General features: G+C 37.8%; 1 protein-coding gene across 3 annotated transcripts; it reads left to right on the top strand.

Moving 5' to 3' along the window:
- The first annotated feature begins 289 nt into the window (after positions 1 to 289).
- On the top strand, positions 290 to 24,392 carry drd2l (dopamine receptor D2 like). Of its 3 annotated transcripts, XM_042424195.1 has the most exons (9): positions 290 to 535; positions 1,069 to 1,332; positions 12,570 to 12,974; positions 14,854 to 14,963; positions 16,894 to 17,030; positions 20,587 to 20,804; positions 21,931 to 22,014; positions 22,238 to 22,592; positions 23,318 to 24,392. In XM_042424195.1, exons 3-9 carry the CDS (start codon positions 12,597 to 12,599, stop codon positions 23,512 to 23,514), a joined length of 1,479 nt encoding a protein of 492 aa, XP_042280129.1. In that variant the 5' UTR covers positions 290 to 535; positions 1,069 to 1,332; positions 12,570 to 12,596; the 3' UTR covers positions 23,515 to 24,392. The 3 variants fall into 3 exon arrangements, with proteins under 3 accessions (XP_042280129.1, XP_042280128.1, XP_042280130.1); XM_042424194.1 differs by lacking the exon at positions 290 to 535 and having other exon boundaries at positions 1,028 to 1,332; XM_042424196.1 differs by lacking the exons at positions 290 to 535; positions 1,069 to 1,332 and adding an exon at positions 11,889 to 11,962.
- The last annotated feature ends 2,684 nt before the right edge of the window (positions 24,393 to 27,076 follow it).

Raw genomic sequence — 27,076 nt, 5'->3', positions numbered from 1 at the left:
ACACTTTGGCTTTGTTTAATATGAAAATCAGACATTATAACATTATATGACTGAAAATAAGGAAAAGCATAGGCTTGATATGTCGCATTTAATGTAAACCCTGTGGCTGGAGCCTAACCGCTGTTGTCAGTTCGGGTGTAACTGTCAGTGGACCACTACTTCAGCCTCTAGATGATCTTGGAAACGAGAGACCTGATCAAGTAAAGTCAACCATCATTGAAACAGAATGTTTGGTTTGGAGGCAAAAGAGAGATGGACAACACAAAAACTCCTCTAAAAATAGCCTACCACAAAACGCTGGAAGCCATGCCAATTGTAGTGGCTGCTATGATGTTGGATTAACTTGGATTAACACTTGGTGCGTTTACTGCCATGTGTGAATATTCCTGAGGAATGTCTCCACTGACCACCGTCGGTCCATGCGCCATGCGCGCAGGGCGCAGCTGGCCTTGGAGAGAGACGTCACATGCAAATGCCTGAATGAATGGAAGAAGGTCCTCAGGAGATCCCACACCGGTGGTTCAAAAAACTGTAGGTGAGTGTTGAGGAGTACGTTTAGAAACTGTGACCTCGCTGTGAGGTCGAGTTCACTGAGCTGTAGTTCAAATTTAGGCCAACAGTGTTCAGGCTTCTTATGATGTGGTATTTTGGTAAAAATTAATCAGCTTTTGCCCAGCAAAATTCTTGTTTTTGTTCATTAAGTTTGTATTAGAAAATGCTTGTGCTACGCTGTGATGCGCTCTGACGCAGACATTGAGTGAATCCTATTTCTGTTAAGTATGTAATTAGCAAGTTTGTAATGTGTTTTTGTATTAAAGCACGCGTTGTTAAGCATTATCTTAATATGAGGGGTTCTCTTTTGGTATTGGCATTTTTCCCCTGTAAAAGTAGGCTATACGTTTCCAACTATGTTTAAAGCCCGGCCCCCAGCAAAACCTGAATGCTACCCCGTTCAATTTGTTCTGGCTACGGGGCTGTCTCAGCGGCAGCTCTGGATATTTTTTTTTTCTCCTATAGTGCACCGAAACTCTGCGTGAAACCTCCTCCTCCTCTTCTCTGCTCCTTCAGCTATTTCCATCGTCTTCCTCCGCGGCTCATCTATCAGACTCCCGCCGCGCCGACTCGGCCTCTTTCGCCGACACCGACACCACATAGGAAGGGAACTATATGACTGAGCAGCGGCGTGTGGACCTCACACTCACTCACTGAGGTCAAAGTGGGTGGCTCGGCTGTAAATTTGTGGATGGGATGCTGCAGCCTGACCGCCGGTTTCTCCCCTGGTGTCCCTGAGAGGAGAGCGGACCTGGATGTAAGCAGCTCTGCCAGGAGAGGGTAAGTGATGATGAAAATCTTTAAAGTGGTTGAAAAACAGATTTTTGGCGCTATAGTAGGATCTCTGTCAATTTAAATGAATCCCTGAGCATGTAGCCTACACTCACTGTGAGGAACTTGTCACTGTGTTTTTTTTTTTTTTTTAACGTTTTAATGATTATTTGACTTTTTTCTGGTGATGGATGAATCGACAACTTTCTGCTGTAGTTAAACAAAAAATGAGACTTTGTAAATGTGATGCTTAAGTGACAGCTCTGTGTTTGAAAACATAATTTTTGGCAAATGTATTTGTAAAGAATTCAATTCTTATAGATACTATACTACAACTTTTATTATCGATTAATCTGTCAATTATTCTCAATTAATCGATTAATCAAATGTCAGAAAATATTATAAAATGCTATAAAAATGTTATAATTTCCCAGAGTCAAAGGTGACCTTCGCAAATGTCTTGTTTTGTCTGACCAGACCTGTCCAAAAACCCATATATATTAAATTTACTGTCATATATGACAAAGAAAAGCATTAAATCGTCACATTTGATAAGCTGGAATCAGCAAATGTTTGGCATTTTTGCTTAAAAAATTACTTTAAATGATAATTAAATTGTCAAAACAACTGACAATTCATTTTCTGTTGATCGACTAATCAATTTATCGATTAATTGTTGCTCTAATACTGAGGACTTAACAACAGGTTCAAAACAGTTAGTTTTATCATTATGTTTGTAAGAACAACATGAAGCTTACAGTGAAAATTTTAAGACACTCTCAGTTAAAAAAAACAACACAACAAATCCAAAATTAAATACAACATACGGTGTAAAACAGACATGTAAGGGGTTCGAGGTTCAATTTATTCATTGATAAAAACATGGAAATTGCAGTGTCCATCCCATCCTAATACTGATCACAAAAAACTTAAGAAATAAATACCCATAAATAAAAACAACATAAAACTACACTCCACAGAAAAAACAGTAGTATGGACCACAGATTTATGAAATATACACTTTACAAAAATATATCATTAGACTCAAGTCCAATATTGTTCAGTATGAGTAGTGCACTTTAATTTTCTGTATATGTTGAGAGGTTGTGAGAAGGACACATTTATTGTTAGACCCAAGAATCAAAATGTTTTGTTTTGTTTTGTTTTTTTTATATCACCTCTGTCCCTTAGAGGTCCTAAAAAGTTTGAATTTCATTACTCCCCTTGGTCTGGTTACGTTTCTGTGGAGATACTCCAGAAACATGCACAATTCCCCTTTGCACAAACATTCATATGGTTCACATTGTATTGTGTACATTGCATAGTTGTCCACTGAAGATTCAGAGTAATGATGCATTGATGAAATAATAAAATCACCTCACAAAATCAATTTGGATTGAGGACACAGGTATATTACCTTTAATATAGTTCTCATTTGTGATACCCTCTGGTGGCCACAAATCTCCTAATTGCCCTTATGTGTAGTTTGGACGTTTTCTCTCAAGATAATAAAGCTCAATCGAAGGAAAAAAGACTGAACTGTAGAATTTAAACAGGCAAGGTAAACATATTTGGCACTGATACCCATGTTCTACTTTGTAGAAGCAGCCAACCCTGACTTTTAATGTGTATACCATCTGTATCTTGATCCAAATTGTTACTAGAAGTAGTCATTCTGAATCTATAGGTAATTGTCCAGCAGCAGATAGGGTGAATCAAACTGGCTTTTGCAGTTTTCTCTCTATTATCACATGCCACACTGAAACACTTTCTCCTCAACAGCTGGTGTGTGATAGCGTGTTAGTTTAACTTGACTTTAATATCAAAGCTGCACACATCAAGAACACACCATTTGGAGCTGAATCCCAAAATCTGCAGTCTCTCTCATTTTAAATAAAAGATGGAGAAAATGCAAAATTGCTTCCTGAATAAAATATGTTAGCGGTTGGTTTTGGAGCACCACCCCCCGGGGTTGAGGTCTCCTCATGTGAGTCGGTGCTGAAGTGATTTCCTCTATATTTTGTTAATCAGTCAATGAGATACTCAAATCACGAGACAGATTCTATTAGTTTATAACACCAGAAAACATTCATCATATGTCACAGACTGGATCCTCACTCCCTCTCTGCTCTGGAGCTCATTTCATCTCTCTGATCATTTTTTTGGCAGATTATCTATTGCAGGAGCGATTTAGATGAAGCAAACTAATATTTTATTTATAACTGTCTCAATAGCTTGCCTGTACTTTACCTTAATAGTTGAAACACACAGTCAACCTTTTCTTCAATCAGTTTTGTGATGAGAAGGTGTGACTCTTCTTTTTATCTATCCTTCTCCTTCATTAACACTGGAAGTCATGTACTGTGGGTGTAGTATAAGGTGTCATTTCATCATAATTGGAGCTATGGTGCTTCACAGGTTGCTGATTGAGTGTATATAACCATATGGGGGATGTGCAGTTTTAGAGCAGCTCAGGGAAAAACACATAATATCACAGGTGTACTTCTGAATTGCTGCAGTTGCTCAAAGCAACTCAGTTGAGAGGAAACAATGCTGTCTTGTTTGATTGATTGAAAAAAAACAGGTGTATTTTTACACTTATGAATTTTTCATGTGATATATTGATATATCACATTGATATAGAACAACTAAATACGGCATCCTGTAGTTTTATTTGTTTCCAAAAGTGGCCGGGTGCTTGTTAAAGGTATCACCAAGAGTTCTGGGAGTGATTGAGAGAAGAAATGAGGTTGCAAAGTGTGAGACAACAGTAAATATTTTCTGCCCTGAACTCAGCAGAGAGCTTATTATACTGCAGCCGAACATCCGCATCATTCCCAATGGCCGCGACTCATTCCTGCCTCTCCATGAAAGAAATGAAAGATTTATTGTAGGCCAGCTCATAGCCTTAGCAGAGCCGGGGTAAAATTTGAAGGAGTGTTCTGTATTTTTTTTTTTTTTTTCTTCCTGTGGTATTGGGGGCAGACAAGGCCAACAACGTAATAGACCTGTCAAGTGTCTCCAGAGAGGAGCTACAGAGGAGGAGAAACAGGAGATTAAACAGGAGAAGGAGATAAGAGGAGAGGATGGAGGGAGGGTGGCTGGAGGAGGTTATTGAAGGGAGATTCAGAACAGGATTTCTGGATGATGCCCAAAAAAAAAAAAAGGGCACCGGATAACACAGGATTGGAGTGTGGGGTCATTTGTATAAGAAAATTAAATCAAAACAGGAAATTTTAGAGTAATTATGAAACACAAAAAGAAATCACAAGCTTGACTCTTGAAGGGTAAATAAGAGATTATTATTTTTTAACATTGAAAAAGCACAAAGCATGATATCGATATCAACTACAGCTGCTTCGTTTCTGCATTTTCTTTTTAATCAGGGCCAGAGTGCGCAGCGTTTTCAATTTACAGAATTTCCATTTGGCATATTGTGCACTCCTTGATGTATTTGTTCTGTGCAGGAGTGCAAAATATTGCAAAACGGTTTTCCAACAAAGACAATCCTTGTTTCATCATGTGTTTAACCCAATGCATTTTAAATGTGCAGGCTAGAAAAACAAATGATGGACTCGCGGTGTAGCCTGAGGCAGTAGTGGGGGCAGGTGAAGTAAAAGTGGTAAATTGACTTTGTCTCAGTTCTTTGTTTGAACGCAAATGTTTTAATGAAAAAAACAAAGACTTATTAAAGTGTATATTGAGTCATGTTCCCCACATAACATCAAACTAATGTACCACCAAATATTGTTATGTAAACTAAGATATTTTTCACTTCCACTTATTTTTAATAGATCGCTTCTATTAAAAATAAAAGAAGAAGCATATTTGTATCATTAAAGAGCTCTACCTTTGTATCATCACACCTTTTTATCTGCAAACACGTTGTCTCCGCTGGTTTATTCTGAATAAAATGCAACTTTTGCATGCAGCATTGCTCTCTCATTACATTTTATATCTGTCTCCATGAATTCTTGAGTGATGTCATGGCTCCATGTAGCTCAGACTCAAATGAGACTTTGCTCTACCCATAATAAATGTGAATCTGTGCAAAGTAAATTAAGGTTCTAATGAGCAACAGCGTCAAATAAGTTGCATCAGAAGAGCTGATTTAATTACACAACAATCTATACCTTGGAATACATCTGGGCAGTGTCTCACTGGTTGTTGTTTGGACAACACAGTCTCGTAAAACTTTAAGCTTTTCCTTAACAGTTATCTAACAATGAACAACTTTGGTTAAGGTTATGGTAAATCTGTCTTTTATTTGGTTAAAGCTTCACTAGTAACTGAAAATTAATTAATTGTAAATTAATTGGACAAGTTTCCAGCCTGATTCTGACTTAATTACCCCACAGAGAAAGTTTTGTCTTTTTCTACTTTTGCATTATACACATCAAGCTCATTCCACAGAAGTTTGGGGGACATAGTTCTGAGGTCATTGCTCATTCACATAACTCAGAAACTTCTATGTCCTTAATGAGGCATGAGCAAGAATGAGAAGCAATATTCATGGTGACTGAAAGTATGAAGGGCAATCAGAAAAAAAATGCAGCACAGGGAGCAAATAGGATATGTGGGATTTATGTTTTCAATTAAAGAAATCGTTTCAGTAGGAGCTCACAAAATTATACATTGTTGTTGTTGTTTTGCAGAACATAAATCAAAGTACTGAAGAAATGAAGTACTATTACAAATGTACTGCAGATAAAAAGTAAAGGGAGTTATTCCTGAGGGGGACCATTAATGTCAGTGCCAATTTTTATGGCAAGACATGTAAATGAAAACCAAAATGTTAACAAACGGTGACAGAGAAAAAGTCGTTAGGATTAATTGTCTCAGAATCAAACCATGAGGGTGTGTAAAAGATTCATGGCAGTGGTGGTCTGCCACCCTTAGAGCCAATAGCATGGCTAAAAAACAGACATGAAAGTGTTGATGCTTGCATTGAAAGGGGAAAAAATAATGCAGATGCAGTGAAAACTTCTCCTTAAGTGCTGTTCTCTGTCCAAACAGCAATATGATCCCATAAAATCTGACGTTAAAAATTACACCAAAATAAATCTATTGACATTTGTAGCCATGATCTCAGAGACCCGGCTGTTGCACTTGTGTATGCACAGTGTCAGACATGACACGGCATGTGGTATGCAGTTATGCAGCTTTGCTTTAGTGGCCATGTGTGAAATTGAATTGACGTCTCAGATCAGTGATCATTGCACCTTGTTTTGAAAGGAAACCGATAAACCGATATAATGGCCTTCCCTTTACAATCAATAAAAACTGCTCATGGTGTCACTCTAATGCTTGTCAGAGCCAAACAGGGTGACCTATTTATTATCTGAACACTCACTTTACTTTCTGCTTGCATATTTCTTCCAGTAGAAATTATACATGTTGAGGTTGAGTCAAGAAACTTAGAAAGCAGTGTTGTTACTCGGATGCAGCAAACTTTTATGGAGTCTAATCTATTTAGTAAATGAATATGCTGTAAAATGATCCCTGACCAACATGTATGCATACCTAAACAACAAAATAGGTCGTTTGTTGGTGCAGAAAACGACATATATGAGTAACAAAAATCATTCATAAGAGTGTTTTCTTATGCATCTATCACTGCAACTATAAGGCAGGTTATGAGAATGGTTCAAAGAAACCAACATTGACTGTCAGGAAACAGGCTGTGAACTGTGGTCTCCAGTGTCAAAATCAGGCAACATTTACATGTAACCCCCTCCACCCCCTCCAACCTCCTCCATGATGTCAATGTAAACATATGTCACTTTAAGCGTTGAAGCAAACAAACCAGCGTTGTCATTTTTCCAGTGAGTTCACACCACAGACCTGTTTGAACCGTGTCAGCAGAACCAAAAGTAAATCACACAGCTGTAAATCAGCCAAATAGAAAAGCCCATACTGATTTAGAAAAAGATCGTAAAGTTTAATTGATTTACAGTTTACAGGTTTGGTCTTCAGTGACCCAGTATTAATAAATCAGTGCTGGTAAATTTGAGCCTCGGCATTCCCTACAGCATCTTGTTAGTTTGTCCTACGACAAAATGAATGTATCTTGGAGGACATGCTACAATGTTATGCATGAATTTGACAAACAAAAGCAGCATTTATATTGTGTGTGTTGGCATGACTGCAATGTTATGAGATGAATGAAATAAGCTCCAGGGATATTTATAGGAATCATTCTACTTTTCCTTATTTGGAATAAATTGTTTTTTTTCTAAGGCTGTTAAATGATGTACCATCCATTTGGACATAACACACTTTGATAGCATTTTTAATCACTTTCACGACCAACACATTACTTTTGACTGTTTTTATCCTTAAGTCATTATTGTTGGGATGAGACAGTTCCAGTTTGTACATCAGTGAGACATTTCAAACATTGATCTTGGTTTTTCTGTCACACACGGTGATTTTCACCGCCCACTTCATTAATGTGTCACTTCTGAAGGTCACAAACAAAACTAAACACAGCTGATGCTCCTCTCTGTTCTGATCTCTCAGTCTTTGGACTTTCCAGTTTGCTTACAGTGTTTGACTTTAGTTGTAATGCAAGAAAGAGATTTCTTTGTTGGCAAATTAATGTCACCACAAGGTCTATTCCTTAGCTGAGATTACTTTGTTTATTTTGGATTATAAAGAGAATGAGTGGAGAATTTTGTATAAGAGAGTTTTTTATGTTGTGATCAAATTAATCGTAATATTATATTAGCTCCAAATCTGATCTTTTTTTCTGATAGGTTTTATTTTAAACTAACAAACTAATTTGCTTTTCGGTAAAGCGTGACCCAGTACAGTTTGAAGACTTTATCCTCTCCTCTGCTGATTACTACTGACTTCTTTAGTGAAGCACAATACTCTGTTAGCACACAGCCTTTTCCTGGTCTGGTACTCTGTCTTTGGGGCATCTTTCTCTTCATCTTTGACATCTTTGAACTCATTTATGAAGTTAACTGAGGTGAAATTAGTTTAGTATAGCTCAAGTTTTCTTTTTGTTAAAAAAAGAAAGAAAGAAGAGAAAAGAAAAGAAATTCTGCCAAAAAATGAATTTTTGGTCTTATTTGTTTTGAGTTTTTTTTTGTTTTTTGTTTTTTTTAACTTTTCGCTGTTGAGTGTGATATCTCAAAAACATGTTAACAAATTTCAGTGAAACAATCAGTGCAATGATTAGTTGATTAATCAATTAGATGACCAACAGAAAAATAATCAGCAGCTATTTTGATAATTTATTAATTATCATTTTCAAGCAAAAATGCCAAACTTGCCCTCGGTACAGCTGTCATTCGTGACGATTTGTTGCTTTTCTTTCTCTTATGTGATAGTAAATTCAATATCTTTGGGTTTTGATGTGTTGGTCAGACAAAACAAGTAAGTTGTGATGGACATTTTTCACTCTTCTCTGATATTTTATAGACAATTAATTGATTAACCGAGATTGAGAAAACAATCAGCGGTTTAATTTAATGTGAATATAACAATTTGTTGCAGCCCAAGCTGAAAGTTCTGCTTTTTGCCAAGGACCAAGTGATTCAGTTTAGGACTGCAACTACTAATTATTGTCCTTATTGATTAATCTATCAACTTTTTTCTCAATTAATCAATCAATTTTTGTTTTGTCTATAAAAAGTAAAAATATATATTAATACAGTGAAAAAAGCGCAAAATCCAACGAGATATTGTTAAAGAGTCCCTCCAGACATGTTTTAATAAAAAATAAAAAAAAGAGTAAAAAATACTCTGCTTTGAATAGAAATTTGTGTCTGGTTTGGTTTTTACACACACAAGTACAATAACCTTGTTAAAATTCATGAAAATGAGATGCGTGGCTCAAACTCTGATAAATAAATAAATAAACTTCCCCCTTCAGCAGATGAATGTGTAAACAGCCTTCTGGTGTCAAACTCTGCACATGCATCATTCTGCACAGTGAAGCTCAAACATCCAACTGAACTAACAATAAGCAAAACACTTTTTCAGTGGAGGGGGACTTCAACTTCCATGTCAGACAAAGAAGACTTCCAAAATAGTTACAAACTAATAAATTGATTAATCAGCAGACAGAATCTGACTTTTTGTAATTTTGCATTTTTTAACATGGTCTGAAGATTTTTGCTTTTTTCCCAAGAATGACAACAACAAAAAAACATCTTGTAGTAGAAGTTTGATGCCCATCCTGATGATTTAAATTGTTTAAATATTTTCTTTTGTTAAAATAACACATTTACACAATTGTGCAGCTTTTGGCAGAGCGTTGACAACTCTTGGTGCCTTCTTGTTATTAATGTTTTTATTTTAGTTTTTAACCAGCTGAAATTAGCCAGCTAGCCATTTACTGAAGGACACTTCAGCGGTTGGACACTTGCCTTCATGGAGGCTTGAAATCAGTTTCTCCAGCTGAACGCAGGTCTTGCCCTTCACTTCTGCACACTGCTGCCCCCTGTAATGATTGGACTGACCTCCACCACAATAATGATGTCTTTGCTACTCCACATCAAGTCCTCCACTGAGTCAAATCAATGCCTAACAGTGTGAAATCAATACATGTGCCACAAAGAATAATGTCTTCTTCAGGGACTGTGGCCGGTGGTGGTCAACAGGTGGGATAGTTTATTGATTTGTCAACCCATCTTGGATATGTAGTGATTAGAAATGCAGATTACAGGGTCAGAGAAAGACAAGCGATATATACTGTAAGACATGATGGTGTGTAGGTGGTGTGTAGGTGGTGTTAAGGTGGCGAAAATCTCACTGAATTCATTCACGACCTTGGCACTGACAGGAAAGTTCATACAGGAGAGATGCTGTGAGTCAGTCATCTGTTTCAACTTCCTGTCTCTGATAAATATTTAATTCAGCTTTTTGCATGCTATTATACAGCCCAGTTGTTCGAGTGTGTCAGAACAGAAGGAAAGAGAGATAAGAGAGAGGAAAGAAAAGTTATGATATCCTCGTCACGTCTCCTCTGCCGAAACATAAAAAAACCTTCAGCAGCGGGTCACTAATGGTGATCTTTGCAAATGTTGCATCGCAAAGCCAGCCCACAAATTTGTGGCTTTTTTTGTTCATTGGTTTTAGCTTTTGATTTGTAACTCAGAATAATAAGGTGACAGTTCTATAAATGTCAAATTTCTTTCCTTAAATTATACACAGAAATCAGTTTCTGAATGTATTTAAAATGAGTCTTTTGAGTATCAAGCAATCCCCTCTCTTCTATGTTCTCTTCAAATGTTGCTGTAAAATGTTTGCTCTTTCATGCAGAACAGAGGCTGCAGTCAGCTTGGATTTGGCAGTTCCAATGGAATCAAATACTGTTTTTTATGGTGAAAAGAAAGTATTAAAACACCCAAAGACCACCACTGCTACAGCATAATCCACTTCTCCACGGTCTATCTGTATGCTGAAGCAATAACCCCCTCCCCCACTACCCCCCCAAAGTATGAATAGACTTGTTTGTCTCTATTCTCATGCAGGACCTGGCCAAGCTTCCAAACAGGTGTGTGTGTGTGTGTGAGAGAGAGAGAGAGAGAGTTTGCAAATGTCACTTGCCTTCTGCTTTGTCATTGGTCATGAGAACTGCTCTCTAAATTCTTTCCTTAATCTATCAAATGACAGTGTGTAATGTGAGGGGCGTTGCTCGTAGTGAACCTACAGAGAACTATCAGCGACTCTGCAGTTCTCGGCTATTCGGATAGTGAGTTTCAGCTCATTGTTTTGCTGTTCAGCTGCAACTTTACTGTTTTGGTTCATTTTCAACGCTATCATAGTGTCATTTTCAGCTGTAGGACGCAGCTGTTTTCAGAGAAAAAGCTCTAAAAAACCATCTGCTCAACACCAAATGCCAAAAGAACACAGTTAAGAACTAGCTGGTGAACATAGTGGAGCATTTAGCAGCTAAAGAGCCAGATATTTTCCCCAGGAGTTGGTAGACATCTAAAACAGAGCTAATGAAGAGTGATTATTGGACTTATTTTCACCAGGTGGACAGAGAAAGACTTCAAATGATCCAAATGATAATGTTGCTCTGTAACTGCTGGATGTGTAAATGAGCAACTGTTTGCTAACTAATTCAATGTATCAACTTAAAAGTTTACGAAATGTCAATGCTGTGTTCACAACTGCCCCCAAGTGGCCAAGAAAAAAAAACAAAAACAAAAAAAAATCTGTTAATTCAGGTTTAACTCACTCTAAATCAATTATTCACCAGCAATGGCCACATTTGTGCTCTAGATTAGAGTGGAGTAGAGCTTTTATGTTCCAGAGGGGCAATTTGGCTTAAAGATAATAGTCAGTGAATAATAAATGCAAAAAGCACATAGCAGTGAATTAAAATTATAATTGATACAAAGAAGTACGCAGATTAATGGTACCCTTTGTAGTTTTTACCATTAGTAATGCACTTCATATTCTGCCTTTGGGTTCATGCTGTTCCACTGATCCACAGTTGGTGGCAGTAATGCACCAACAAACATAGAGAAGAACGAGACTGCTAGAACGCAAACATGGATGTAAACATGCACAATTTAAAATACTTTTTTTAAAGTTGGTGTTGCAAATATTTTATGAAGAAGGAAAGGCATTCTACACATTTGTTAGTCCTCAAGGATGCATACGGTGCATTTTGGTGAGAAGTAGTTAATGTATAGATAACTTTTGTTTGTTTACGAGAAACACAGGGCACCTTTAGTGTCAATGTCAGCAGAAAAAAGTGAGAAGATGCCAGGCAACTGGTTGAAACATAAAATCTTGCGAGAAGAAGAAGTTGCTTTGAGTAACCAACCTGTTGAGTCTGTTGACTGTTTGAAGTACTGCAGAAGTTTAACTGAGTTTTACAAGTTTTACAGAATTTATGTGTAGTGGCAGTAGTTCCCCTCTCCATGAATTTGAGTTAGTTCCTTTCAGTTGACCTTTTAGAGCACCAGAGGTGAAAAAGAACCTGTTGAGATCTGAGATCTTTTATTTCTGTCAGTCAGTGGTTTAGACTAAATCAGGTAACCTTGACAGAGTTAGTGTTGTAATGTCTGTATGCATGTCTTGCGTGTGGTGTCCTGCTAAGAAACCAAAGATACTGGTGCCACAATAACCTTTTCTTTCATTTTCCTCTGTTGTCACACTTGGAAGCTAATCTTTGTTGGATCTATTGTGAAACGCTGAATTGAGTGCACAATGATCCATGAAGGGTCCCAGTGTCATTATTCTTTTCTTCTTCTCTTTCTGTGATCAATTTTCAGACTGGCCATGTCCACTGGAGCGAGATCATGACTTTACTGAATGAGTCAGATGAGACCTCCCTTCCCTCCTTTCCTCTCTTGTCCTTTGAGCACAATTTCTCCATCCTTGTCACCCATGACCCTTCGTACTCCCCCATATCCTTCCCCACCACCTCCTCCTCCTCCTCCTCGCTGACTTCCTCTAACTGTACCAGCTCGCCATCAGCCTCCTCTCCTCCATACAACTTCTACGCGGTGCTGCTGGTGCTCCTGATCTTCTGCGTGGTGTTTGGTAACGTGCTGGTGTGTGTGGCGGTGTCGCGGGAGCGTGCTCTCCAGACCACCACTAACTACCTCATTGTCTCCCTGGCTGTGTCCGACCTGCTGCTGGCCACGCTGGTCATGCCCTGGGGCGTCTACATGGAGGTGTGTGAGTGCTTGTTTGTGTACATGGTGTGTTTTTAAATCAAATCAAATCTTTATTGTCATATGCACAGAGAACACTGCACTGTACAATAAAATTCTCACTTTGTGTTCCCTCCCGGCCGCCATAGATAACCAAACAGTTGAGAATTAAATATAAAAATATGGAAATTTAAACTATAAACACAATATACACAGAATTTAGAAGATAAAAATACAAAATTAGATGTAAACATAATTTGTAATATTCAGTGTAATTGTACATGAAATTGATTGTTCATTTATTTTTACTGTATTTTGTTTATAGTTTCTGTTTTCGATTTTTTGAGCAAGAAAAAAACTTGATGCAGTCGGAAAAAAATTGGATAAAAATGTTGTTGAGTCCCTGTTTTCTCTAAGTTTATGTAATTTGCCATAGAAACAGATGCAGGAATATCAGCTTTCAGAGCTGCAGTTACAGAACAGATTTGTATTAAGTGTGGCAATTTAGTGTTTTCATGTTTTCACAAAATTTATGTAACCAACTGGGTCTGCAAGTAACAATAATTTTTGTTATCAAATAATCTGCCAATTATTTTCTCAATTATGGTCTATAAAATTTCAGAAAATTGCTAAAAATGTCCATCTCAGTTTCCTACAGTCCGAGGTGCTCATCAAATTGCTTGTTTACTATCACTTAAGACAAAGAAAAAGTAGCAAATTTTCCCAGCTGAGAAGTTGGAACTGGAGAATGTTTGGTATTTTTGCTTAAAAATTATCAATTGATTATTAAGATAGTTGTCAATTTAATTTTTGTCAACTGTCTAACTGATTAATTGACTTTTGTGTTCAGCTCTGTAACCAACTATACAGCTTGCCCGAATACAGAGAACAGACAAAAGACATGAAGTCGAGGTTTGAGAAAAGCTGACAAACCCGGATATTAACTTTATCTGGTACTGTATTTATATGGCATATGGTGTATGAGAAGATGATGCATTTACATGCAAGGTTAAGCCCATAATAATTTACCATATTTTCTTGTATTCAATTTCATACTACAGTAATGATGGCAGCTGTCCACTTTCTGCCTGCATTATAGCAAATTTTTCCAGTGCCTGTAACATTCATATTAGCTCCTGCAAGATTCCGCTCCACTCATTACATCACAGTTTCTACCGGGGTTGCAACTAACATTTAGGATTATTTTTTTGAATGCTAGACTAATCAATTTGTCTGTAAAATATCATAAAATAGTAAAAACTGTTCATCATAATTGCACAGCCTAAGGTGACATCTTCAAATTACGTTTTGTCTAATAAACAGTCCAAAAATCCAAAGATTATCACTTTATTTTCACATTAGAGAAAAAAAGTAGCAAATAATCACATTTGAGAGGCTGAAACCAGAAAAATGTTCGGCATTCTGGCTGAAAAGTGACTCAAACCATAAATCAGTTATCAAAATAGTTGTAGGTTCATTCCCTAATCCATTAGTCTCTACTATCAGTGCCAATAATCAATGCAGTTGTTTCAACTGAGGCTCATAAACCTAAATGAATAGAATAAAAATCCTTAAATAATGGATTCAGTCTGAGAATTACGAAAAAATGTCTCACAGATGATGAACATTTAATGTTCAGGGGGAAAGCAATAATTACAGCATTCTTTGTGGGTAAAGTGGGTCACTTCAGAAGTGAATCATGTTGGCTTACAGTAAAGAAAAAGTCTAATTAAATACTAAATATACCACTGAGAGATCCAGCCTTGTTAATATTAATGCTGCTCTAACACATTTTATTGAACACTGAATAAAATTTACAAAATGAGAGAAGAAATTTAAGTCCTTGAAACGTGCAGAACTTTAAAATGAAAGTTCAGTTGTTGTTTTTTTTTGCTTGAAGGTGGTCGGGGAGTGGCGCTTCAGTCTCATCCACTGTGACATCCTGCTCACCCTGGACGTCATGATGTGCACCGCCAGTATCCTCAACCTCTGTGCCATCAGCATCGACAGGTGCTGATGTATTCACACACACACACACACACACACACACACACACACACACACACACACACACACACACACACACACACACACACATACACATAGGCGTCCACTAAAAACTTTAAAGATGCATCCATCATCCAGTTGTCATCAAGCAGCAGGACAGAGGCCTCGCGTACTGTAGTCATCTGTTTGTCTTTCAGCACGCAATAACAGGGTTGTACTACGACTTTTACAATGTCTGCTGTCATTAGTGTTCATTTTGTTTTTCTTGGATCAAGGACACTATGTTCAATGATTTGGCATCCTACTTGATGCCCTCTTCATGGGACCAGACACCCAGCGGGCAGGCTGTCTGCAGCTGCGTCCTAATTCCTCTGACAAAGTGACACATTGAGGCTGCAGCAGTTTAGACTGTAATTTGTTGCAATATCTAAGGATAGAGTCTAATTGCTTTGTCGAAGCTTTAAATATATGCTGCAGGCAGAAAGCTGTCTGGACTTTATGCTCCAGCATGTTGAAGGGAATTTCTGACATGTTTAATTTGAGGGTGCTTATATTCACATCAGTTGAAGAATCAAGGAAATGTAGCTCTTTTTATACATAGTCCTCCAATACTGGGAGATATAAAGTCATTACAAAAATTTGCATAAATGCTAAAAAAGTAATCATATTTAGTGTCTCTAATCAGTGTGTAATTAGGCTGATTTTAGCCAATGCTAGTGGCATTGCTCCAGGGATGGCCATGTTGTTCGGTCAGTCGGGTGCCGTGAACTTTTGTACAAACATTCATGGTCCGCAGAGGATGAATCCTTATTTATTTTGGTTTCTCCTGACTTTTCCTCTAGCGCCACCATGAGGTTGACATTTTTGTTTTTTAGTCAAATATCTCAACAACTATTGGATGGATAGCCATTAAACTTACAGGTACAGACGTCACTTCCCTCCTGCGGGATAAATTCTAATAACTTCGGTGGTTACAATTTCAATTTGTTCAATACTTTGGTTCATGACCAAACACCAGGAAAACTACTGACATTCCCATCAACCTCAGCTGTACGTTGTGTTTGGCTTTAATAAGCAAATGTTAGCATGCTAACAGGCTAAACTAAGATGGTGAACATGTTAACATTATGTATGGCATCAGCATTTTATCATTGTCATCGTGAGCATATTAGCATGCTCATGTCAGCATTTAGCTCAAAGCTGTGCCTAGGTGCAGCCTCACAGAGCTGCTAGCTCGGCTGCAGCCTCTTAATTTTGCTTATGTATGGCAAAGCAAGGCAGACATGCACAGTTTCCTCTTCATCAAGATTTACACATTTTTAATTCTTAATAATTAATGTTGCAACAAAATTCAGTTAAAATGCATTATTGTCCCTATTGTCCTCCAGCTGGGAGAGACTTTAAAAATACAAGTATAGCTCTAACACTCCTAGATAATATATTGCAGATTTGAACACCTAAAACAACAAAGACTTCCTGAAAATTGAATCTATCGAAAACTGAGTTTCATCTGTAGAGTCTTGGGTAACTAAAGCTCTGTGTTTGTGTCCGTGACCCTCTGCCCACAGCCTGGATTACAGCAGCTCACTGAAGATGACTGCTGACACCTCCACTTACAGCAGATGACTTTTAATTGGTTTTGACATGCTGGCAGTTGTGTGTTTTGTGTCCTTGTGGCTGTGAAACAGGCATTGACAGCTTTTGTCTGTTTAAGGGGAAACTGGGAATTTGTTTGTCTGTGCTCTTTATCAACTGCCTGAATTTGGTTTAAAATACAGTATGTGTGAACATGACAATGGGATTATAACATCTGAAGATGCACATATATGTGTTTATTCTGTATTGACGAATGTGTCCAACTGCATGAGTTTGTGAGAGGCATTTTAATGTGTTATCTGTTTGTTTATGTGTCTGTGTGTATGTACTATTGCAGATACACAGCAGTGGCCATGCCGATGCTCTACAACACTAGATACAGTTCCAGGAGAAGGGTGGCGGTGATGATTGCTGTGGTGTGGTTCCTCTCTTTTGCCATCTCCTGTCCTTTACTGTTTGGACTCAACAACACTGGTAACAGCACCATCTGATCCCTCCTCTCAAGTTACTCCACACTTATTCATTTAGGTGTTGTCAGAAAAATCCAGGCCTGTACAGTCTAGAAAGTGGGACAGTGAAATTCAGTCATGCATTTCTACAAAACAGGTGGTACTGGAAGTGTAAACAGTGTTTTTCCTAAAGCCAGGACCCCTTTTTGTGCACACCGGCAGTGAAATAACTTAAAACTATGTCAGAATTGTTCCAGATAGGTTTATTCATGTTCATATAATCATGTTCGTGTTAATTTAGCAGGAGCTTTTGTCACCAGAAGGGCTCTAGAGGCCTAGATAGCTGTAGCTGTAATAAATGTCATAGAATGAAATGCCTCAATAGTCAGTTTCCCAAATTAACATTGAAATAAATTTTTCTTGCCATAATCATTCCTCTTGCTCATACTGACCATTAGAAGATCCCTTAATAATGCACTTACAGTGTAAGTGACGGGGGACAAAATCCAAAAGCCTCCTTCTGTGCAAAAATGTATTTAAAAATGTATCTGAAGCTAATATGAATCTTCATCCAAATGAGTCAGGTAGATACATTTCAACATTACAGTCTTTTAATGTTTTAAGTCCCTCTTTTTGTTACTATACTGCCACAACAGCTCATCAGGGAAACTGTCTGAGGAAACACAAAGAGGGAATTTGATGCTAAAAAGACTGTAAATATGGCAGATATCTACTTGATATGACTAACTCAGACTCATATAAGCCTCAGATAAACTTTGAACTCCATTTTTGCACAGAAGGAGGCTTGTGGATTTTAGCCCACATCACTATCACCCCATTACACTGAAAGTGCATTTGAAGGGGATCTTTTAATTGCCAGTATGAACAGGAGGAATGATTATAGCTAGCAATGAACCCATATGGGCACTTGACTGTCGTTAAAATTGTGAACCTGTCCTTTAAATAGCAGGACAAATGAGAGTTTGATGGCGACAAACTGTTCAGGGAAATGACAGAGAGAAGCTTTGGTAATCTGGAGGTCTGTGACAGGAATAAACAGCATATATAGGAAACATGGTTTAGTGAAATTTTTTTAGGACACTGGAAATCTTCTAGAGCTTTTAGCCACATCTTGTTTTCATCTTGGTTAATGACTTTGACATTTTCCTAGTTGACACTGTGACCAGTTTTAAGACATGATAGAAATTCCATTGGTCAAGTCTCCATGACAACTGAGTGTCGAGACCATTACTGTTACTATAATTTATCTATGATATATTGATATTTAACAATGTTATTTACTGTGAAAAGCACTTTTGAAGTTTACAGAGAACAGTAGGTGGACAATAAAACTTTTCAAACTTCAGTAGAGAAACCATGTCACATCCATAATCAAGGTACATTATCACACATCACATCAAAGTGGTTTAAATAAACTTCTTTGGGGGGGTGGGGGATCCTCCATTTTTATGGTTGCGAGTCCAGTATCTACTGTAGAGACCACTGGAAGAAATGTAGATAAAGTGATTGCTGCTTGGTCATACATGGCCTGTTCTACACCAGTGCATGTTAAGAAATGCCTCCTCTTTTAACTTATGCTCATGTAAAATTGAAGATTGGGTCCTTCATAGTTACTTTAGTCCACAGCTGTTAACAGGTTTTTCAAAACTTAGTAGTGTTGTGCCTTCATGCTTCATTATCCTCTGAGGTGTCATTTAGAGTCTTAAAGGAAAGACTCAAGTCACGAATAGAGCACCGTGCACACTTTCTTATGCACACACAGCCTCTGCAATATCCTGGTCCATCTGTCCCTGAATTTGATTATCAACCTTTGACGAGAGAGTAAACAAATCCCGTACGTCTGCTCGACCAACAAACCTTAGCACACAGCAAATTGGCATGCTTTATACTTAAATATCCATTAGCACAGACACAGACCAATCAGTAAGATTTCCATATGTTGTATTCATTGAGGCAGTGACAGGCGACATCTGCCCGGCAAACAAGTGGGCACACATAATCCTCGATTTGTTCGTTGACTCACAAAAGGATCAAGAGTGAAGATGCTCAGCTGCTAACCTCTGCCTTAATGAAGGCAGCTTTGAGCAGGGACTTAAGCTTTGAATGTGCTTGCATTGAACTCAAAGGAAAGCACTTGAGAGCTAGCAGGAAACAAGCTGTAATGTGAGAGTTGACATCCAGTGGCCTCACTTGTGGGTCCAAACACAGCAGGATTTTGTATGATGTCAAATCAAACTGTTTCTTAAATTTCCGTGTCAGTGTACTTAACCCATACATACTGTTCATAATCTGACCCTTCACAGCACCCCCTCATAATTAGTCTCTACACCAAACTTCTGAACCACAAATATGTTTTTCATTCATAATTACCTTATCAGTCCTTAACAAATTTGGTATTAATCTTTAATGAAGCTTTCCGGGAGCAGAGAGAGATTTGTTTATGGAGGAAAACACTATATTATGGTCCTATGTTACCTAAAACAGGAGAATATAACAGCCATCATGATTTCAATGAATGTTTATTGAATGTGAAGAATGCAACAATATTTTTGAATGGTGATTTTTACATTTTTTAAATAAATATCAGTCAAATTTAACCTGGAATACACTCTATGTACAAAAATGTGCATCAGCTGCACAAAAAGAAGTTAAAAATTTTAATTCTTATATGTTCTGGGTTAAATTTGACCTGAACGGTGTGTAAGGATTAAAATGATCAAATTGCATTTCAAATATGTGTATTGAAGTTTATATCACATAAAAACTGCGTTTCAGGTGCTGAGAAAACAATCTCACCACGAGGTCAGTTTAATAGCTGTTCTTTTAAGGGCCGAAACTAATATAAATTCATTAATAATTATATAATTAAATTCTTAAATAAATTAATCAATAAAAAATTATGTAATTTAATGCTTAATTGTCACTCGAAATAAATACATCACAAATTAAATGAGACATTAAGTATATAAATGTTAAAATTATTTGTGTATTTATTCATTTATTTATTCATTCATTTTACACACACACACACACACACGCACACACACACACACACATATATATATATATATATATATATATATATATATATATTTATATACTTATCTATTTATTCACACATTTATCTATTTATAATTTTATTTATTTATTTATTTATTTATCCATAGTGTAACTTGCTGCAACATGAAATAAATAAATGTGTCAACTTCATCCATGAAAAGCCAGAGGGCGGGTTAAACATCTGCAATTCTCTGACAACTGGGCAAACTCCATCTGTTGTAGAAGATTGTGTGATACGATCAAAAGCTCCAGGACAGCTATTAAATGGACCATGTGGTGAATTTGTTTTTTCAGCTGCTGTTTCCAAGGTCAATAATGGACTTTGAACCTCAACATTTCCATTGTTTTGCTTTTATAATTTTACATATTTCTGATTAAAACAAGATCTTTGGCCATAAAAAGCACTGACATCTGGTAGTATTCTATAATAGTCTCTAATAGTCTAGTATTATTTCTGTACATTTTCTCGTAATTTCCCTCTTTTTCTTTCTCTCCTCCAGCTAGCCGCGAAGGCACCACATGCTCCTTTGCAGACCCAGCCTTTGTCGTGTACTCATCTGTTGCCTCCTTCTACGTTCCCTTCATTGTAACTTTGCTGGTGTATGCGCAGATCTGTGTGGTGCTGCGCAAACGAGGCAGACGCACCGCACCGCCGCGCAGACATGGCCTCCATGCTCAAGGCGGGACTGAAGCCGGAGAAGGTCATCGACACAGGAAGGTAGAGTGATAAATCAGCTGAAAACAAATTGACTTAGAACAAATCTCTTGATTAATTTTAAGCACTTCACTCCACAGACTGTGTGTGTTCTCCCTTCTCTTGTCCAGCAATCATTTTGCCATCGATGGATGTTGACCCACTGGCCTAAATCAACATTGATTGTATCATCAGAAAAGTTGTGATGAAGACTATAATAAGTTTGAAAAATGGAGCTAAATAACTTTCTGATATCAGTTCTGAAATTTCAAAAGCTGTTTTAAGTGTAAGGTTGCTTTGCCATCATATCGTATTTTAAAAATCTTTGTTGCTACCTCTGACACACTGGAACCATCAAATATTCTGTATCAGCCTGTTCCAGCTCTTCATTGAACCTACATGACATTTACACTCAATGAAATATACAAACCCAAGTGTTTTTATACCTAAAGTCATATGCACAATTTTGTAAACATTTCCCTCAAATTCAGCCTGGAATATTTGGTATCTTTGGAGACTTTGGGATCTCCACTATAATTTAAAATACATATCTTTTGTTTTGAACAATGTCTGGCTGCACAAATTGAATTTGTAATGACTGGCCTGATGAGCCTGTTTGTATTTTTTGTTGAGTAAGTCAGGTTGAAGGCTAAAACAACAATATCAGGTAATCGTCTCCACAGTAAGAGACATTTTTTAAACTTGACATTTAAAGTAGTTGAAACTAAATTACAAAAGAAAATCAGAAATGATTGTTCAGCTCTAGAGCTGACTAGAGGGCAAACCGAGGCCACTGTTCATTTGGCCAGTAAAAGCAGGAAGAGTACTACTCTGGGATTTCTTGACATGTATTTTATCTGCTGTCTTCTTCTACAGTATACAGTATGTGCTATATATGTACTTTAAAACAGAGCCCAATCAATACACTGGCATGGTCAATATATTGTATGATTTTAACATATCGCAAATCGCTATCAGTGTAAATTTTGGCTGATATGTAACAAAAAATCTAACCAAATTTAAGTGTTTCTTATCAAAAATGTTTGTTTATGTTTAAGCTAAAAGCATCAACCTCAAATATCCGGTATCAGTTGATATCTTCTTTAGTATATTTTCTCTTTTTTCTATGTGCTGCCACCTTCGCTCTCAGAATAAGTGTACACAACCAGAGGATGTGAAGCTGTGTGCCCTGATCCTGAGGCCCGCCACCGCTGCACCCCAGCGCAAGAAAGTGGTGAGTCTTTTAACCGAATCGATTCAGCAACACACAAATCTGCTGCATCTACAGTGATGCTCTGCTTGCTTCCTGTTTCCAATTCTACCTTTCACATCCATAAATGTCCCTCCGAGTTACATTTCCTCCTTCTCATTTCATCTTTACAACCAAGCATCCACAACATTGTTTGGCCCCTCATTCCTACCCCCCTCACCCATCTTCCTCCTTCTCTGTGAGTCAGACGCTAGTGAAGGAAGCAGTGGTCCATCCCCTCGAGGTGGAGCCGGGTCAGTTCCTGCCACAGACTGAGCAAAGCCTTGCTCCTGCCCCTGCTCCCCAAACTTCCTCCCACTCTGGACGGGCCAGGATCTCTCTGTCCATCTCTGTCGGACCCGCCCCGGTTCTTCCCTCAACCGTGACACGATCGGCCTTGACGCCTCGCCCCCCCACCCTCGAGGATGGCATGAGGGGACGTGAGGGATGGAGGGAGCGCAGCGGAGGCAGAGAGAAATGGGGGATCAGCAAGGAGAGGGTGAGAGGGAGGCTGTCACAGCAGAAGGAGAGAAAGGCCACGCAGATGCTCGCTATTGTACTCGGTGAGCGGAGGAAAGTGCAGACTAATTTATGAGATGTTCATCTTCAGAGCATGTACACATACTCGGTACACTTGTAGTCTGTCACTCTGGGTGTGTGTGTGTGCTCACTCTGAGTTGCCTGAGTGATATACAAACAAACTCATGTTCATGAATAAGTAAAGATACTAAAATAATTGCATATATTCTCAAATCAGATAGAGACAATGAACTTGTGTGCACTCGTTAAGATTTAGTCACACAAGACAAATATTATTAGGGGCAATTATGTTGTGTTGCAGCAACTGTGAACAATAATCTCATGCAAATGTGACATAATTTAATTTGTGAAATGTGAAATTCCATCTCAAATTACTTCACATATTTTGTTCAGATAACTATTTTTTCTTTTGACTTTTAGATGTTTATTTTTCATTGATGATGATTTTATCCATGTTTATTTTGATTATAAATTCAGATAGAAAATAAATCGATAACATGAAGATCTTTGGTAAAGTAGGATTGTAAAATACCCTTTTTAGTGTAAAACACTCGTTGGTTTAACAATTTTGCTTATTTGTTTTGTTTTGTTCTTACTTTGAGGGACTGGCGCATAATCTAACTTGCATTTTCTACCAGTTTTTCCTGTTCACTTTCTATCACCTGTTAATTTTTCATTAAACTCTGAGTCTTCTTGGAGCAGGAAACAACAACTTTTTGCTAATCCACATTCTGTCCCTGTTTCCAAGGTGTGTTCATCATCTGCTGGCTGCCCTTCTTCCTGACCCACGTGCTGAGAGCTCACTGCAGGAGCTGCTGTATCTCACCCTCGCTGTACAGCGCTGTCACTTGGCTGGGATACCTCAACAGTGCCGTCAACCCTGTCATCTACACCACTTTCAACATTGAGTTTCGCAAAGCCTTCATCAAGATCCTACATTGCTGAGAGTCAGAGAGATGAGAAACGTCAACTGTCAAGAAAACATAAAGCCTGACGTTTGTTTGAGAGCTGAGGTGTGAGAGAGAGAGAGTGGTGGAGAAAGTAGAAATAAGTAGGAGCAGTTTTTTATACACAGGAAGAGGAAGATGAGACAATGCACAGGGATGACTTTTGAGTCAAAGTGGTTCAAGCCAGCTGGAAGAATATTAGAGACAAGTGAAATGTAACGAGCAGCTCAGACAGGGCTGAAGAAAGAGAGAACATGCGATATGGGAGGAATGAAAACACATAGATGATCACAAAAGAAGGAGTCCAGAATGTGAGACAAGTAAAAGACAGCTACAAGAAACACAAACAAGCTAGAGATATGTATGGAAAAGGAGACATGCACTGTGTTATGTACATACACTCTGAAAAGGGAATATGTTAGGATTGAGGATCTCTCCGCAGCATCCCAACTGAGAGCCCGCTGCACATATGTGAGACTCGCTGAGACGTGACTGTTTTTCCAATTTATTTGAAGATTTGTTTGTGTTGGACTCTGGCTGTTGTATTTTCTTGTAATCTAGACAAGCAACGTCCTGTTTCTTCTTTGTATGTGCTCATTGTTCTCAGAGGACTGGAATAAGTTAACATAAGGATCCAGCACAAAACTTTTATTTTTATTCTCATGCCCAAGGCTCCGAACATTTTTCACATTTTTTAACAACCCACTGTTACATCAAGGTAGAGTTATTGATTTGGTGATTGATGGCATATTGATGGAATATTCAAAAAAAGTAGAGAGTGAAGAGAGCTTTCATCCAATGTAATGTGTACATTTTTTTGCATTAAATAAGTGTGAATACATGTAAAATTTGGTGTTGTAAATAATCATCTTAGTGGTTAACGAATAATGATGATAATAAAACATTTTCTGTCATTGCTTGTTTCATTTTGAAATAATCATCATCATAATTAAAATATGAGATAAGATGCAACTTTATTCATTCCAAAGGGTGTTTTTTTACCCTCAGTATTGCTAAATATATGTAGTATTTTTAGTAAAGGAAATTCAGACAGGACTCCACACACTGTACACTGCGGATTTTGGGCAAGCCTTCTATTCAAAACCTTCTCCATCCTTCCCTGGCCACAGGGCCACAGGGATTTTCTCCTGTTTTTCAATACTGAGATTGGAGGATTTGTGCTTGTATGTGTGTTTTTATGTATCTTTTCCCAAAACCTTTAGGTAAGTTGTGCTTCATACTTTGATTTCCTCTCACTGATTATCTAAAAACACCTCCTGTCACTGAGCATGGCTAGAACATGCTGTAATGCCATTTGATACTATTAAAAGAATTTCAGCCAAAACATAATTTATAATAGGATCCATAACCACTCTCATGTACTGTATGTCTGTTTAATATGAAGATACAGCCAGCAGCTAATTAGCTTAGCTTAGCATAAATAGTGGAAACACGGTTAGGATTAGAAACAGGTAGCTTGGCTCTGTCCAAAGATAACAACCAAAAAACTCAACTGCACCACCACATTATACCTAGTTTGTTCAATAATAATAAAAAAATAAAAATAAATCTGGTTTTACAGGGGGAGAGCAGTGACCTCCTGGAGTCTCCACTGGTTGCCTGGCCTGAATCATGATTATATTGGGTTTTGTGTCAATATAACTGCCATATTTAACTGTCTTTTAAATATGAAGCCATAACCAGCAGCTGATTAGCTTAGGTTGGCATAAAGACTTTAAACAGGGTGAAAAACAGGAAACAGCTAGCTTGGCTCCATCAAAAAAACCCCAAAAAGCTCACTAATTAACACATTATATCTAGTTTGTTTAATACAAAAAAAATACTGAAGTGTAAAAACAAAAAATTGTAGTGTAGTGTAGTTGACTGGGAGCAGTGACCTCCTGGAGTCTTCACTGGTTGCCTGGCTTGAATTAATTATAGTGTTAATATTGGATTTTGCAGCATTTTGCCAATGGTTTATTGACATGTGTGTAGTTCTTTTCAGCAAATGGGAGATATCATAACCGTCAGAAATCCCAGAAATCTCAGCCTCAGAATTACAGTACAACTTGGTTGTTGACTCTCAGGTTTTTCCAAAACAGTTGCCCGTATTTACAGTTCCCAAGGAGATGTGAATGCAGCATTAACAACCCTGTGAAACTACAACTTGTCAGTTTTACACCTTAGTTTTTGTGTTTGGATTAAACAAAGATATAACATGTTGATTAGTTTAAGAGGCACAGGTAAACTGATATTTAACATTTGTAGAGAGACAGGCTCGCTGTTTCCCCCTGTTTGCAGTCTTTATGCTAATACCATTAATAATAATAATAATAATAATACCATTCAATACCATTAATAGATTTTAAACTGTCAAAACGTAGTCTGTGGCAAGAAAAATTCCTTTAAGAAAAAGGAGCAAGTCATTTCAGGACTTTGAATGCAGAGATATTTTAGGTACCTGATTTGGAAAGATGAGAGGGAAACCTACAACCTGTATTACTGCATTTTATTCAAGCTCCCAAGTGCCTGAAAGTTTGACTATCACACGGAAGTATATAAAAGTTTGGTTTACTGCCTGTGACTGGCAGCTTTTTGACAGTAACTCTGCTGTCCTGTCAGTAAGCCACATTGATGTGCTCCACTGTGCAGGATAAAACAAATGCTATTAAGTTGCAAATGCAGCTTCACATCGACGGCTGCTGTGGAGAAGCTTAACCAGGGGTTCTTCTCTCCTCGTCTGACTGATGCCACAGGGAGGAGAAGCTGACAGAGCTGAGTGTATCTGAGGAGTTCAGATTGGTGCGAGTTGTCAGTCAGTCTGATTGGAGTAAACAAGAACTCTGACACCAATACCAAAGCAAATGAAGCCTGCACGCTTTATGTATTCATTCATTCAGTCAATGTCATGAGCAGGTGGGGAGGAAGCTACTCTACGCTCATGTTATAAACAACAAGTGAGCAACACTCAGGCATTTTCAGAACTTCAGCATGAATGTTCGTGTAGTTGTATTATAAATCATTTATCTGCGGTCGCACAAAAGTGCACAAAAAAACATTTGCCAGAGTAATTATAAACAACACAACAGCAGCTCAGGAAATGTTTTAGCAAGAGTAAAACACAAAATAGAAAACTGTGACTTGACAAAACTAAATAAAACTGCAAACAAGACATAACACAAAGCAAATATGCAAAACAGAAAAGTAGTAGTTTGTGCAAACCTTTTTCAGTTGGTGAAATGTTTGTTTCCTGCTTTCATTTCATTTTTGTCGGTTGGTGCACCATGCTTGTCCAAACTGAAATATCTCAACAACTAATAGATGCATTGCCATGAAATGTTGGACGGACATTCATGCCTCCTAGAGGATGAATCCTAATGACTTTGGTGATCTCCTGACATTTCCTGTAGCAACACCAGCAGGTTGATATTTGTGGATTTGAGTGAAATGTCTCAACAACTATTAGATGGCTTGCCATGAAATTTGGCACAGACATTGATTTCACTCACAGGGTAAATCATTAAAAAATGTAATGTGTGCAATACTATGGTTTAAGACCA

This window comes from Thunnus maccoyii, chromosome 10 (assembly GCF_910596095.1).
Source record: "Thunnus maccoyii chromosome 10, fThuMac1.1, whole genome shotgun sequence".
In the NCBI taxonomy this organism is placed as follows: Eukaryota; Metazoa; Chordata; class Actinopteri; order Scombriformes; family Scombridae; genus Thunnus; species Thunnus maccoyii.
Note: the sequence above shows the minus strand (reverse complement) of the source record. Positions and strands in the feature narration are given on the sequence as shown.